At 38.4% G+C, this 13,928-nt stretch overlaps 1 protein-coding gene across 4 annotated transcripts in view; it reads left to right on the top strand.

Annotated features, from left to right (window-relative positions):
* The window catches only part of SEC6, a 62,968-nt gene that overhangs the window by 44,477 nt on the left and 4,563 nt on the right, over positions 1-13,928 (top strand). For all 4 annotated transcript variants that reach the window (XM_089146421.1, XM_089146420.1, XM_089146422.1 and 1 more), the window contains exons 16-20: positions 6,856-6,996; positions 7,079-7,258; positions 9,293-9,376; positions 9,458-9,544; positions 10,619-10,663. In XM_089146421.1, coding sequence (XP_089002547.1) covers positions 6,856-6,996; positions 7,079-7,258; positions 9,293-9,376; positions 9,458-9,544; positions 10,619-10,663 — 537 coding nt within the window. The remainder of the gene's footprint in view (positions 1-6,855; positions 6,997-7,078; positions 7,259-9,292; positions 9,377-9,457; positions 9,545-10,618; positions 10,664-13,928) is intronic.

Below are 13,928 nucleotides of genomic sequence, written 5' to 3'. Positions count from 1 at the left end.
ATGGGGCCCTCCGATGTAAGTGCCTCTAGGTATGGAGCCCTGTCCTTATGACTAGGCATGCCACCATGGTGCTCACCTTGGGTGGCATGGGTGAATTGTCTAGTTGGCAAACTTATAAGCGAAGGTTGTGACTTTGGTAGTGGAACCGCCATACGCATTGGAAGTCCTCGTCCACCTCCATGACGATCATCATCGTCATCATCATCCTCATCATCATCCCTCTGTTACGTCTGACTAGGAGTCAAGGTCTCATCCAGATCTTGAGCGTATGTGGAAAGCACAAAATCATCGTCTTGCGGGGTCAGCTTCCAATCCTCATCTAAAATACTAGCTTCTTCTTGTGCGCGACTTCTATCATCCATGAATGCATCAACATCGACCCTCACATGACGAGCAATCTCTAGGTTAGGCCTTCCTTCAGGCTGGTCCAATACTGGCTCACCTTTGTCCCTTACCCATCAATTAGGTGGTCCTCATCATCTGAGTCCACCTGGAAGAAATCCGCAAGGTCAATGGTTCTGCTGCTTGCCTTGATTCTTCACCTAGCTCTTTATGTGATGCGTCTTCAATATGAGGTTATAGTGAATGAACACAGGATCCTTTCGGCATTGAGATCCCAATCTGTTCCGCCTCTTTGAGTGGATTAAGTTAAATGTGCTCCAATTCCTTTCACATCTAGAGGCGGAGCAAGCATACGAGAGGACCTTGATTGCCACTTTCCTCATCTTTTGCACTAGAGCCATAGAGGACCCACCAATCAGCTGCATTATGACTAAGGTATTAAGTTATTGGTTATTACTCAATAAAAAATCTAATAATTTGTAAAATGTAATAAATTTGTACGAGTTATTGATCTACGTGGGTTTGTGTTACTGGTCCCTTCACAACAACATCTGTTACAAAGGACCTAAATTTGTCACTGTATATCTTGATCTACAATAATTTCTAATGATGGTTAGCTAAATTCTTCCAAAAATCAAATGCAAGTCCCAAGTCCTAATTCCTTACTATCTCATTTCATTGTTATAGAAGGATTGGAGCATCAAGTCTGGGCCCAACTTTGCTACCATGGCCATCACGACCTCAAGTAGCTCTGGGTCTAACCCCAAACTGTAGTTGTTTTGGTATTTGGGGTTAATTTAGTAGGTTGCTTAGTTTACAACTCATAGAGCCACAGTTAGATTTAAAATTTTCATTAACATAATAATGAATGAATTACCAACAAATTTCATATTTACTTACTACCTTATGTTGTGGATGCATAAGATGTCTGGTCAATTGAACATCGATGATGTCCAAAAAACTATTGCAACCTCTTGGATTTGCATGTTGTACGACCAACCTCATGGCTTGAATGGCTGCATATAGGTGGGGCATAATGGGCCCCTTCATGGAGTTCACCATATGCATGACCTTTATAATAAGCTCTATGGTTTGCAACACTATCCCCACTTGTCTCAAGAAATCATTGGAAGATACGATAACCTGTGCTGTGCGCCCTTTTATTGGTCTTGGTTTATAACAAAAATATTTAGTTATTACTTAATAGATAATCTAATAATTTGTAAAATGTAATATTCTATAAAAGTTATTAATCTAACCTGAATCCTATCTAAACAAATCATGCCTGAGATGCAAACATGGATCTCAAACCTGTTCTCTTTGTGACGATACTCTTCAAGACAATGTAGTTCGTGGCGAACCTCGTGACACCAAGTCACACCAAGTCACCCCTACATGCTTCATCATATCAAGAGCATTGCCATGATTATATATAAAATTCATGATCTTTCAAGCATTGTCTGCTACACTTCCACAATCTGGCTCTTCCCAATATCCTTCGGCATGATGTCGATATAGAGAGCCGCATAGGGTGTCCAAAATAGATTTGTCTCCATAGACCTCATCATCATCTCATTGCCTTTTTGAAGTTGGAGCCATTGTTAGTTGCGATCTGTTCAACATTCCTTTTACCCACATGCACCACATCCTGAAGAAGTCCAAAGATGTACCTGTGGTCTCTCACCTCACTAGATGCATTCACAAATTTTAGGAAGATGGTCCTATTATCGCAATACACCATAAAGTTGATGATGGACTTTTTTGTCGGACCGGTCCATCCATCAGACATGATGGTGACTTCGTATGTCCCCGAGAAGGGCCTCATCTACCCTATGTAAGTCGCTAACTCCTTTTGGTGTGTGAGGAATTTGTTCATGACCTCATGAGGGGTGGGGACATGGTATCTAGGATCTACCTTTGTGATCGTGTCTATCATGTTCTGGTAATAAGGCCTCTATGATGTGTTGGTTAGAATGGTGTTATAAAGCATCTATTTCGCCACTGCTTCCTTAACCTTCCCCTTCCCCTTCCCCTTCATGTTCTTCCATGCACCTAGTATTATGGATTGCTTCACCCCCTTCTTCCTAATATCAGAATCCATATCTAGTATCAGATCTTGTTGTTGTGGAAAACCCGTTGAGGGAGAAGGAACACCGCTCTGACCAACTGCTGCATCTTTAGCTTTAGTCCTCTCCTGCTCCTGTTGGTGTGATGCCTTGCTCTCTGCCATTGCCCACCTCAACTCCCTGGCCTCCTCCTCTTTATGTACATTGACAGGATCAACATGCTCATCACCATGGTAGAAGATCTCGCTCTCGAGAGAGATCTCGCCACCTTGAAAAAGAGAGATCTCGACCATCTCGGTGAGATCTCGGTCGAGATGTACAATTTTTTGGCGTCAACTCGGTGGCCCATCTCGGTGGGTTTTAGGGTCCTAATTGGGTTGAAACTTGGTATTTAGCTTATTTAAGGCCTTTTGAACACGTTGGTGGCCTTGGATTTGTCAAAACAACCCTATGTATGATTTCTAAGTCTACCCATAGTGTAAAACCGAAATGTAGTAGGATTAGGGAATGCAATGTTATACAACATGTAATATAGAACCTTTAAAGCATATAAATGAAAAGCAAGTATATCAAATGCATCAACTAACTTAAATGTTATCAAAATTCCATCCATATGAGTATCACAATCTCAATTTTCAAGAATAAAATAATTATACAACCATTAGAAGTTCTATATAAGTCATTAAATCATAAATTCATAAGACAAGTAGAGAATGATTGATCTTCCTTGTTGTAGATGTGCAAAGAGTAGTTGTAAGTGAAAATTCAGCCAAAATCTACAAAAAAAAGGGCAAAAATTGAGAGTTCCAGCGAGATCCAGGGCGAGATATGGCGAGATCTGGCGAGATCTCGAGCGAGATATCCCAACTCGCAGATCTCGACCTCCATCTCGTCTTGCCAAGGTTAAAAAATGAGATATCTCGCGAGATCTCGCCGAGATCTCGCGAGATCTCCCACCATGCTCATCACTATTGGAATCAGTAGCGTATGTCAAAGATCCTCTTACCACCTCATCCAGTGCTCTAGCCACTCTCTGCTTCTCTGCTTTCCTCTTCCTAGTGTAATCCCAGAATTAGGGTTCACTTTCAGGACCTTGTATACAAGTTGCAGCAGCTAAATGGAAGGTTTAGTGTTTTGGCTAGGGCTGGTAGTTGGTCTAGTGTTGCTGTTTTGGTAGTTTAGGGATACTAAAAAGGGTTTATTAAGGGCTAAGATAGATCTGGGAAGTTGGGACAGAAATAGGTAAGTTTCAGAAAAATCTGGAAATTCAAACTTTCTGCAACTTTCTATGAAGAAGATGAGTTGCAGAAAATTTTCAGATTAGGGTTTAATGGTTTAAAGGGGCCGAGGGCTTGGGGAATGTAATCCTAAGCTTGGTGCGATTGAGACTCTTCAGGGGCTGGGGAATTAGGGTTTTTAATAGACTATTGCTGTTGCTTGCACAGAAACAAGGGAAGGAAAAGGGGGACTTGCGGACTCTAGGGAATGACTTAGGGTTTAGGGAAAAGAGAGGGGAAGAGGTGGGGGTGATTTGTGATTGGGAAGGGAGAGGTTTCAAGGTCTGAAACTAAGATGGAGGGCTGGGATGGCTGCGGGCAGAAGGGGGGGGTGAAAGGGCTAGGGGAGGGGCTTAGTACTTACTTGGTGGAAGACGAACTGCAGGAACTTCAGTTGAATGCTTGTGACAGTGAATAAAGGTCTTGAAGTTGAAGAAACAACACACGAAACCAGCTGCAGGTTCTCCTCCCAAGATCCCCACAACTTTACCAGTCTATTTTCTCAAAACTCTTTTTCATTCAATCAACTTTGAAGAAAAAATTACACTAGAGAGGCTATTTTATAGCCTGAACAAAAGACTTAAACTCCTACTGAGTTGTCCTAATTGCTAGGGTCCCACCACAACTTAAATTGGACTTTGATAAAGGTATCTAATTACTACGCAATCTCAGCCCTTGGATCTGAGATCACATTTTGAGTTACCTAATATTAATTAGATAATAGACAAACTGGACTCCAAAAGGAAATAAAACTTTCCTAATTTAAGTTATCCTTAAAATAGGACGTGCTAAAAGGAAACAATGCTTTACAACTCTATGACTCTCTTCAAAATAGACTAAAGTAATGGACTTTGGTCTTCAATATAGCTTGATCTAGGGGTTGGAATTGACCACTCTATTCTTGGGATGAATTCGGCCTCCCTGGCTTGGGCCTATTTTTCGAGGGGTCCAACCCTGGATACATCACTTCCCTATCCCCTTCTCCAACTTTTTCATTGCTTTCACTACCTCTACTGACACACTGGTGCATGTCATAACATCCGACGAACGATAGTGATGTGTGCCTTGAACCTACTAATGCCACCTCCCAAAAAATTGTTAACCATAAAAATTACACTGTGTCTTCGCTCTACTACCATTAGTCGCCATGCAGGGTCAACCCTCTCTCTGGGAGTAGCAGCCTATGCTTGTGTCTGCTTTCCACCCTACTCCTACCTTTGTGGCTATGAACCATGCTTACCCCTGCCTTTGTGATTGTGATCTTGATCGTTTTTTACTCTTAGACATGATCACTATTGCATACAAAATGATTGCACAAGTTACTGAATAACATCAAAATAGTTTTTCTCGACAAAGAAACAATTATGTACCTAGGTAGTAATTTTTCCCTTGCCCATATATATATTTTTTAATATAAAATGAAATTTTAAAAAAAAAATTCAGCAAGAAAATTGGATGCCTATAGCAAAACTAGTAATGAAATTGTATGGACAACACTTAAAAGGCACATACAGAGCCATCCATATTTTTCACAATCTTTTCCCATATTTTTCAATAATTATTTAGATTTTTTTATAAATATTTTAATAGCTTTTAAAAAATAAAATAATTATTTATTGGGTGAAAAAATATTTTCACTCTGTTAAATTGTAGATTGGCCCATGAAGTTCAACATTTATTTATTCCGTCACCATATGAGGCAAATATCATGTATATTTTTCGCATTTTATTATGTGTAGGAAAATACATATTTGACACTCGCCCACTTTGTGAAAAAAAAATCAACACCGTGAGTCCGTAGATCAGCTCACAGTATCCAACATTATTATTTCCATATCCATGCGACAACATTATAACATGCATTTTGAAAATAATCTAGTCTGAAAAAATGGTTACCTCTTAGATGAAACTGACTGAAATGCAATCGAATCTACGCGATGCACACACTTGCCAGCAAGAACCACACAAGAACATGCAGAAGGTGATGAAGTTCAACTCAAACAAGGAAAAAATTAGAGTTGGAATGAGATTTTTCACTCACCCTTCGTTTTTTTGCAAGGTAAAAAGGGATAGGAAAAATAAGCCTGTTGGACCCACTTGTGGGGTGGGGGAACAGGAAAGGAAAGGGTTTTGGAAAAAGTTAAAATTGTGGATCCCACTTTTATCATTTCCTTCCCTCTTTCACAAAATCCTATTAAAAATGAAGGACTTTAAAATGAGATGGAGTAGGAAAAGTGGGATGTCACGTCAGCGGACAAGCTTCCTTAAATTAAGGAAGTTTGTTTGCTCGTTTTCACACACCATTGAACCAAACAAACCATGTGTTGGGATTTCATGGAAAACTTTACTTTTCCCCACCCTTTTTTCCCACTGCGCTTTAAATTATTCAAACAAACGGTGCCTTGGGGTTGAGGGGTCGAAATTTGGCTCATCCCTCTCGATCTTAAAATGGTAAAGATGGTCAAAATTCCGCTGCAATTTAGACTATCTCATATCGGGCTGCATTTCGTTTTGGTGGGCATTAAGAGAGCGAAATTTCCTGAAATTTTAAACTATGTACAAATTAAACCTATACTACATAATTATCCTGATAAAATTTCTAAGGAAAATCCCAAAGATCTAATAAGACCTCACTCTGAATACTGTTCACGTTGCCGTAGTGTGACTGTGTGAGCAGTAACCAAGGTTCTTCCTCTCACCAAACACTTCAATCTTGATCTCAAGCTAGCTGGCTGTGGGTCCCACACTCAGTTGCTAGTCTCCTAGAAATCAACAAATCATCAGCTGGAAATTATAGGAAATAAAATCTATTTAATACAACTACTCAGGTGGCAATAGAATTCCTCAAATATAGGTTGGTTAGGCTAGAAGTTGCCCTTAAAGTAGCAAAATAAAAGAGGCAGATATTCAGTTCAGTTTTGCAAAATATAAACTATGAATAGAGAGGCTTATAGAGTTATAGGCTCTATGACAATAGAAAGATGAATATCCAAAATAATAATTTCAAGATCCATGTGTAAGTGAAAAGGATGTAAATGTTAATGGTAACAGCATGGTTGTATCCCTCCCTCTTAGTTTTGATGTTGTATCATGATATAAGATTGTGGTTTCTGGTTGTGAGAAATTTGAAACTTATTAGTATTATTAAATTGTTTATTGATTGTATATAGGTAACAGGTTGGGTAGTTGAGTACCAGGATAATATGATTGGGCTTGGTGTTGATGAGTCTTTAGCTCAAGTTTGTTCTGAGAGTGGTGCAATGGATCCTCTAATGAATTCATATGTTGAGAGAATGCAAGCTACAACACGGGTAACCATTCAACATCTTTATTTTTTGTTGTGCTTACTTATGGCTAGCTGATACTAATTTCTTTTCATCCCACTTTTTATAGAAATGGTACCTAAATATCTTGGAAGCTGATAAGGTACAACCACCAAAGAAAACAGAAGATGGGAAATTATATACTCCAGCTGCTGTTGATTTATTTAGGATCTTGGGAGAGCAAGTGCAAATTGTTCGTGATAATAGCACTGATGTCATGCTGTATCGAATTGCTCTAGCTCTTATCCAGGCGAGTGCAATCTTATTGTGGTTTAGCTTATTTTGGATATGCCATTGTACTAAAAATGTGTTAACTTGTATTGCTGAATTCTGAGAATATGGTTATTACCTATCTGCATGAATTTTTCCAGAAGAAACAATAAACAATGCAGGATGTGCAACATATTGCGAACCTTCCCCTCTCTTCTTCTCTTTCCCTTACCTAGCCAATTAAATCCAAAGTTTTTGATTTATTGGAAGAAAAGAGTTAGAGCATCCATATTTTGTTGAGAATTTCTTATTCATAATATTTTTATTTTCTAACAGAACCTTAAAATTACCTAATGCCAGAAATTCTCCAAAATTTAATAGAAAAATTCAAATTTTTTTGAGAGTTGAGATTCACCACAATGAATTGATTCCTGTTAAAGCAACTTAGTAATTCTTAGAGCTAGTTTCTGGGATTAAAATGAATGATCTAGGTCTCCTGATCCTCAAGTGGGAAATGATTCTTGAAGAGATGATTCTTGAAGCGTAACAAGCCTTGATATAATAGAAGGTCACTGCGATGGTGGCAACATTCCTCAGACAAGAAAAACCTTCTCAGTGAAAGGTTCCTCATAGAATATCTCTGGCTTTAATGGTAGGATCTGTGAGTATTTGTTCTTGTTAGAGAGGGAAATCAAGTTAACGTATAGATACCTTCTCTCTCAAGTCGCAATCCATCAAAAAAACAAAAAGAAACTGAATGTTGAAGTTTGTTTAAAGTAGGTTACAACTTCTGCTTCTAACCTACTTGGTTACAAACAGATGCACATTCTAAATTAAGCCAATTACAATTAAGTCCAAGAAAAAACAAGGTCGGACCTATAATGTAACTACTCAATTGAGAGTCTTCTATGTTTACGTCTCGGGGATCATAATCTAGTAGTCTAAAGCAACTGCATTGATTCCCCTAGGCTGAAGCTATGTTGTTGATGTATCCTCATTACATTATCAACACCAAACTTTTTGTTCAGAATGAGGAAATCTGTAATGCACAAACAAAATCCACAACATGGAGTCCTTTCTCTGATGTGGACCCAGCATCAAATTGTCTTACTTTCCTTTGAAATCAACCTAGGGTTGCTACTTGATAGATATGGGTGTTGGGCCTTTCTCATAGGTTTGTGGGGTCATGGGCCTATCCTATGGGCCCAAAAGTTAAGAGCCTAGGTTAAATATGGAAATAGTTTAATTAATTTAAATTCTGCCTAAGTTAGAAGGGCAGAGTGGTCTTTTTTAACGTTTTTATTTCAGTTTGAAGGTTCTAGTCTAAGTCAATTAGTTCTTATTTTTAGTTAGAGTTTAATTAGCATTTCAAATCACGTTAAACCTCCATCTTATTATGTATAACAAGGCGGCAAGGCCCCTGAACTTGATGGGAAGGCACCCAATTCAGATTATTAAATAAAGTTATTCTCAGTTCAGGCCCCAAATTGGTAACTGTTAGTCTGTTACGTTGAGGTAAAACAATATTGTAGAAGGATTTTACTTTTTCTTGTATTGTTTCCTATTGTCTAGTGTAGACTGGCTTCATTCAATATCTACTGGATGGAAATGGTCGATATGTATTGAGATTTAAGATGTAATAGCTTTCTAGAATTGTTGTTTCTATAGATACGTATTAGTTCGTTTCATGTACTTCTGTATGGATACATGCCATTGTGGAAAGGTTGATTTTCTGAAGCAGACATAGCATAAAATTGTTTCTTTGGACCCCATTGCATTATAAGAATGTCTGCTTTGTTGTAGTAATTGGCTGCCTTTTCATATTTCGCTAATGTGTCATAATAGAAAACTTAGACTTTGTTATCTTGCAGTGGTTTACATATTGTCAAGGATTACTTATTGATTCCATTTGAAATTTCAGTTATGTGGTAGTATCTCATATTCTTGTAGTTATAGTAAACTATTCCCTAGGTCTTTTTGCTGTTTATGTGTACAACTGGTACTCACATTATGCGGTTGGTCTTAGGAGGCCTGGTGCCTTTGCCTCTCACTGTGATAGCTTGCTTGTCTTCAGGTAATGATTGAATTTCAAGCTGCAGAACGGAAGAGGCTAGAAGAACCAGCGTCTGAGATAGGTTTAGAACCTATATGTGCAATGGTTGGTCTGTTTCCATCTTCTGTGTGCAAGATTTTATGATCATGTTTTAGTTTAGTACTCACCAAACTTGAGTCTGGACAGATTAACAACAATCTCCGGTGCTATGATCTTGCAATGGAGCTTAGTAACAGCACCCTGGAAGCCCTTCCACAGAACTATGCTGAGCAGGTTATAACATGTTGATGTGCTCTTGAACATGTTTCTTGGTTTTAAATACATTTTGATCTTTACCACGTTCTTCACTTTTTCTTCATGCCTCATTTATCTCTGATGTGCCTAGAGAATTGCCATTTTAGTCTTCCCTTTGGCCTTTTCTTGCTTGCTTCTCTCTCTTCCCATCTTTTACGTGTTTTTTTTATTTGGGGCGCATCCCGGGGGGGGGTGTTGGGATGGAGGTGGCAACAATGCCATAAAACTGTACACATTTTTTTGGCTCAGAATTATTGTGATCTGTATGATTTCTGTCCATTCTTTCTTGCTTTAACTATTCCTAATTACTGTTATAAATCAGGCTGTGGAGGATGTCTTTCATTCTTTTACTAAGTTCTCTTTTAATATAGATTTAAGCCCACTCCAGATGATAAAGGAGCTTAAGCAGCAGCCAGATTAGCTTTGTTTTATTTATCTTTTTCATTTAATAGCTGCTAGTAGGTCGTCAGTGAAGTTGAGGGATGCCTGCCATACTTTATTAGTGGGTGGTGATTAGAGATTTTTGCAACCCCCACCCACCCCCAAAGGAAGGAAAAAAGAAAGAAAGAGAGATTAGGATTGTGGAGTACTTTATTATTCAAATAGCTGTAATTCTATTGGCTATTCTTCATCTAATGGACTATAAAAGGTTTTGGAGCCCTGTAACCCTGGGGTTTTGGGTCCCTTTTGATTACTAGCATTTCCATTTTCTGATACCATAGCCTGGACCAACTACGTCCCTCTGTCAGGATTAATGTTGCATGGAATGATCCTGATTAAAATATTATCTTTAAAACCTGAGATTATGACTCCGCAGTTCTGGAAGTGATACTGGCTTGGAGTCTGTTAAAAGAATCCATTTATTTTGACATGTTCGTGGCCTATGTAAACCTGAGCACTTAATATTCATCATTTTCAAGCTTTCCAATGCATCACTTGCTATAACCTGAGACTGCAAGCCTTTCGTGAATGAAATTATATAGCACAAAGATATAACTGTGATTCCTTTCCATTCCTGAATTTTATTATTTCTCACTGTTGAATGTATTTCAGGTCAATTTTGAAGATACTTGTAAGGGCTTTCTTGAGGTTGCAAAGGTCTGTCAATGTTTCCTTTCACCTTTTGCCTACTGCACTATGATATAGCTGCATGCTGAACTGAATTTTGTGTGCTGACTTTTGCATTATGTTTTTAGTTTTGCAAATGGATCTAAGTTTACTGTGACTTCCATATGCTTCCAAGGAATGGGACAAAATTGATGATATAATGGATTCTCCAAGCCCTACTCCATCTGCACCCGTGATAAAAATTTCTTCTTACGCTCTAGAAATTTCAAGTCTTATTTCATCTGGGTTTTCAGAGGTAGGGCTGCAACTGGGCCGGGCTTTTGCAATCCCAAGCCCAGCCCTATATGGTATAATTTGAGCCCATTCCCGCCCTGGCCCTAGTTCAGGGCTCAATAATTATTGTCCTTGGCCCTAAGCCTTACAGGGCCAAGCCAAGCCCATTCCCGCCCTAATTGGCCCTAATTGGGCCGGGTCGGGATGGGTTGGCCCTGATTGGCCCTGTCCCTGGCCCTAATTGGCTCTGTCCGTGGCCCTGATTGGCCCAGGCCCTAATTGGCCTTGTCCCTAGCTTTAATTGGCCATATCTTTGGTCGTAAATATCAAATGTAAGACAGGTAGTAATTAAAATACATATTAAAGTAATTAAATTCTTAAATTCCAAACTCAGTTCTAGAAAATAAAATAGTAAAGATGTCAACAAATAATCCAAAACTTATATTCAATATGTATTTAACTATTTATACCCATTTAGATTTTAGAGAAATAGAGAAATCCAAATTTCTAGGGTTTTTAATTTGCTATTGGATGAAAATTATGGTTATTATATGTAAGCTCGAAGGGAAAAAGAAAAAGATTTATCTCAATTCTCAATTAATTTCTAACTTCTAAGACAATGGTCAAATTTCATTCCAAATTTCCAATTTGTCTCTCTCTCTCTCTCTCTCTCTCTCTCTCTCTCTCTCTCTCTCTCTCTCTCTCTCTTCCAAGCTGTTTTTTCCAAGCAAAGAGTTAAAATTATTCATGAAATAGAATAAGTAGAGAGAAGAGTTGTAATTAAATTTAGGCATATTTGAAAGTCAAGTCAATTATAGAGAATGTCACACAAACTCTTTTTGTAAACTTAGAAACATCAGAGATTCAGAATTCAAAAGGAATCTGATAAATAAAAATTTTATCTTCAAAGTCAAGAACTTAAGCCGTAGGTAGGTATGTTTTCATTCACAACTGTTCAATAAAATTGATATCTTTATTCAATACAAAAAATTCATATTCAAAACCTTTTTAACAAGTAAATCGACGATAATTTAGTATTCAACAAAAAAAAAATGTATTTTTTTCATAGTTAAAGAAAATGATGTTTTAGTTACAAACATAGCTATATGTTTTTAATAAATTTTTTTGAAATATCACAGTAGATTTGTTAGATGTTCATGATGAGAAGTTGGGGTATAGGTTTGTTAGATATTAATTCTTTATGTAATAGTTTTTATTATTTATAATATATTATCTCGCCTTAGTCAAAAAAAAAAATCAGTATTTTATTGAACTAAAAATGACTTTGTTGGAAAAATAAAAATTACCTTATAAATAATATGAAAAGTGAATTTATAGTCTAATATGATCAAAGTGACTAAATGTCAAAATCAAGACTCATATCAATGCTAGTATGAAGATCAGGGTAAAAATCTAGTAAAATTAAGGTCAGGATCAGGGCCAAAATCAAATAGATGCTTGTTACATTGGTAATGAGGTTATAATTTATTTTTATTAATTTTCTACAAAACATGATAATGTTTCTAAAATTTGACACGTGTCAAGTATCCACCCATATGTATTACAAATAATTCCTCTCCATGTGGGTGGAGGGTCCAGAGTCTTTAGACTCAAATTAGGGCCAGGATCAGGGCTAATATCAGGGCCAAGATTAGGGCCAGGATCAGGGCCAAGATCAGGGCCAGGATCAGGGCTAGGATCAAGGCCAAAATCAGGGCCTGGGTCAAGGCCAAAAATCAGGGATGGGCCGGGATGGGCTGGGCGGGCCAGAGAGTAATCCCAAGCCCGCCCTTGGCCCTAGTTCAGGGCCAGAATATTTTGGCCCTAACCCACGCTTAGGGCCAAAATCTTTAGCCCAAGCCCTATTCGGGCTCAGGGCTGGGCTTAGGGCGGGTCAGGGCCACCAGGGCCAAACTTGCACCCTTATTTAGAGGCATGCCTTTCTGATATGTTTTTGTTACTTGCTTCAAAATTCCTGAAGTTATATATTTATTAATTTTCTGGTGAATAAGACATATATAAATAATGGCCCAAAAGGAAGAATACAAGGGGGGAAGAAAGTGTATTTTATACTTCATAGGCTAGTTCCCAATGCAGTATACTTCATAGTGCTAGTTGTAATGTTTTGGTCAGTTTTGACATACAAACATGCTGATCCTGTAAACCTACTTTTCGTACTGTTTGTGACATAACAAACAGTCAGCAGAATTTTGACATAGTTGGTCAAAAGCTTGGCAGATTAAACTTCAGAATTTTTCAGAAGAAGAATAGAACCAGACATCAAGTGGCTGCAGCAACATTGGAGATGTAGAAGTTAGATGTGGGGCATTAGTTCTGACTGGAGAACAAAATCCAGAGGATACATTTTTGCTGAAAATTGGAGGGTGCCAATCCTAGGTTGCCATTACCTGCTCATGGGTCAGACCAAATGCAAATATAGTTGCTCTGGATTGTAATGGAAGGCTTGCCAATTTGAATGCTACCTTTTTGTTGGGGTCTCTCTCTCTCTCTCTCTCTTTTCCCTTTTTCTTTTCGCGTCTGTTTTTTTTTTTTTTTTCCGCCGGGGGAGGGGGGCTAATTCGGAAGGGAGGGTAAAGACATCAGTTTGTGTGTGTGCACGTGTGGGGAGGGGTGCTGATTTGGAAGGGGGGGGTAAAGACATCAGTTCTGGCCATGGCAGTGCAAGCTGTTTATAAGGAGTTAGATTCTGTGTTGAAAGACCTTGCTGGATGTGTCGATCAGATCAGACTCTAAGCTGGCAGTAGACATTATTTAAAGCAGAACTCAAGGGCGTTGGAAGGTGCGAGCAGTGAAAAGTAAAATTATTCAGTTGATCCCTATGCTTAGACGGAAGGAGGTTTGGCATGTATGGAGAGAACAAAACCGGCCAACAGATGTCATTACAGGAATACAATTAGTGGATTTATAGATGCTAACCGAATCCTGGGGAGTTTCCTACTGTGTTGTCAGATCTCATTAGAAAGGATGCAGAATTACAAATCTACTATTGAGTGTAAGAGGG

Source organism: Hakea prostrata, chromosome 2, assembly GCF_041222555.1.
Source record: "Hakea prostrata isolate BN-2017 chromosome 2, UWA_Hpros_2, whole genome shotgun sequence".
Taxonomy (NCBI): Eukaryota; Viridiplantae; Streptophyta; class Magnoliopsida; order Proteales; family Proteaceae; genus Hakea; species Hakea prostrata.
This window is presented reverse-complemented; position numbering and strand designations above follow the sequence as displayed.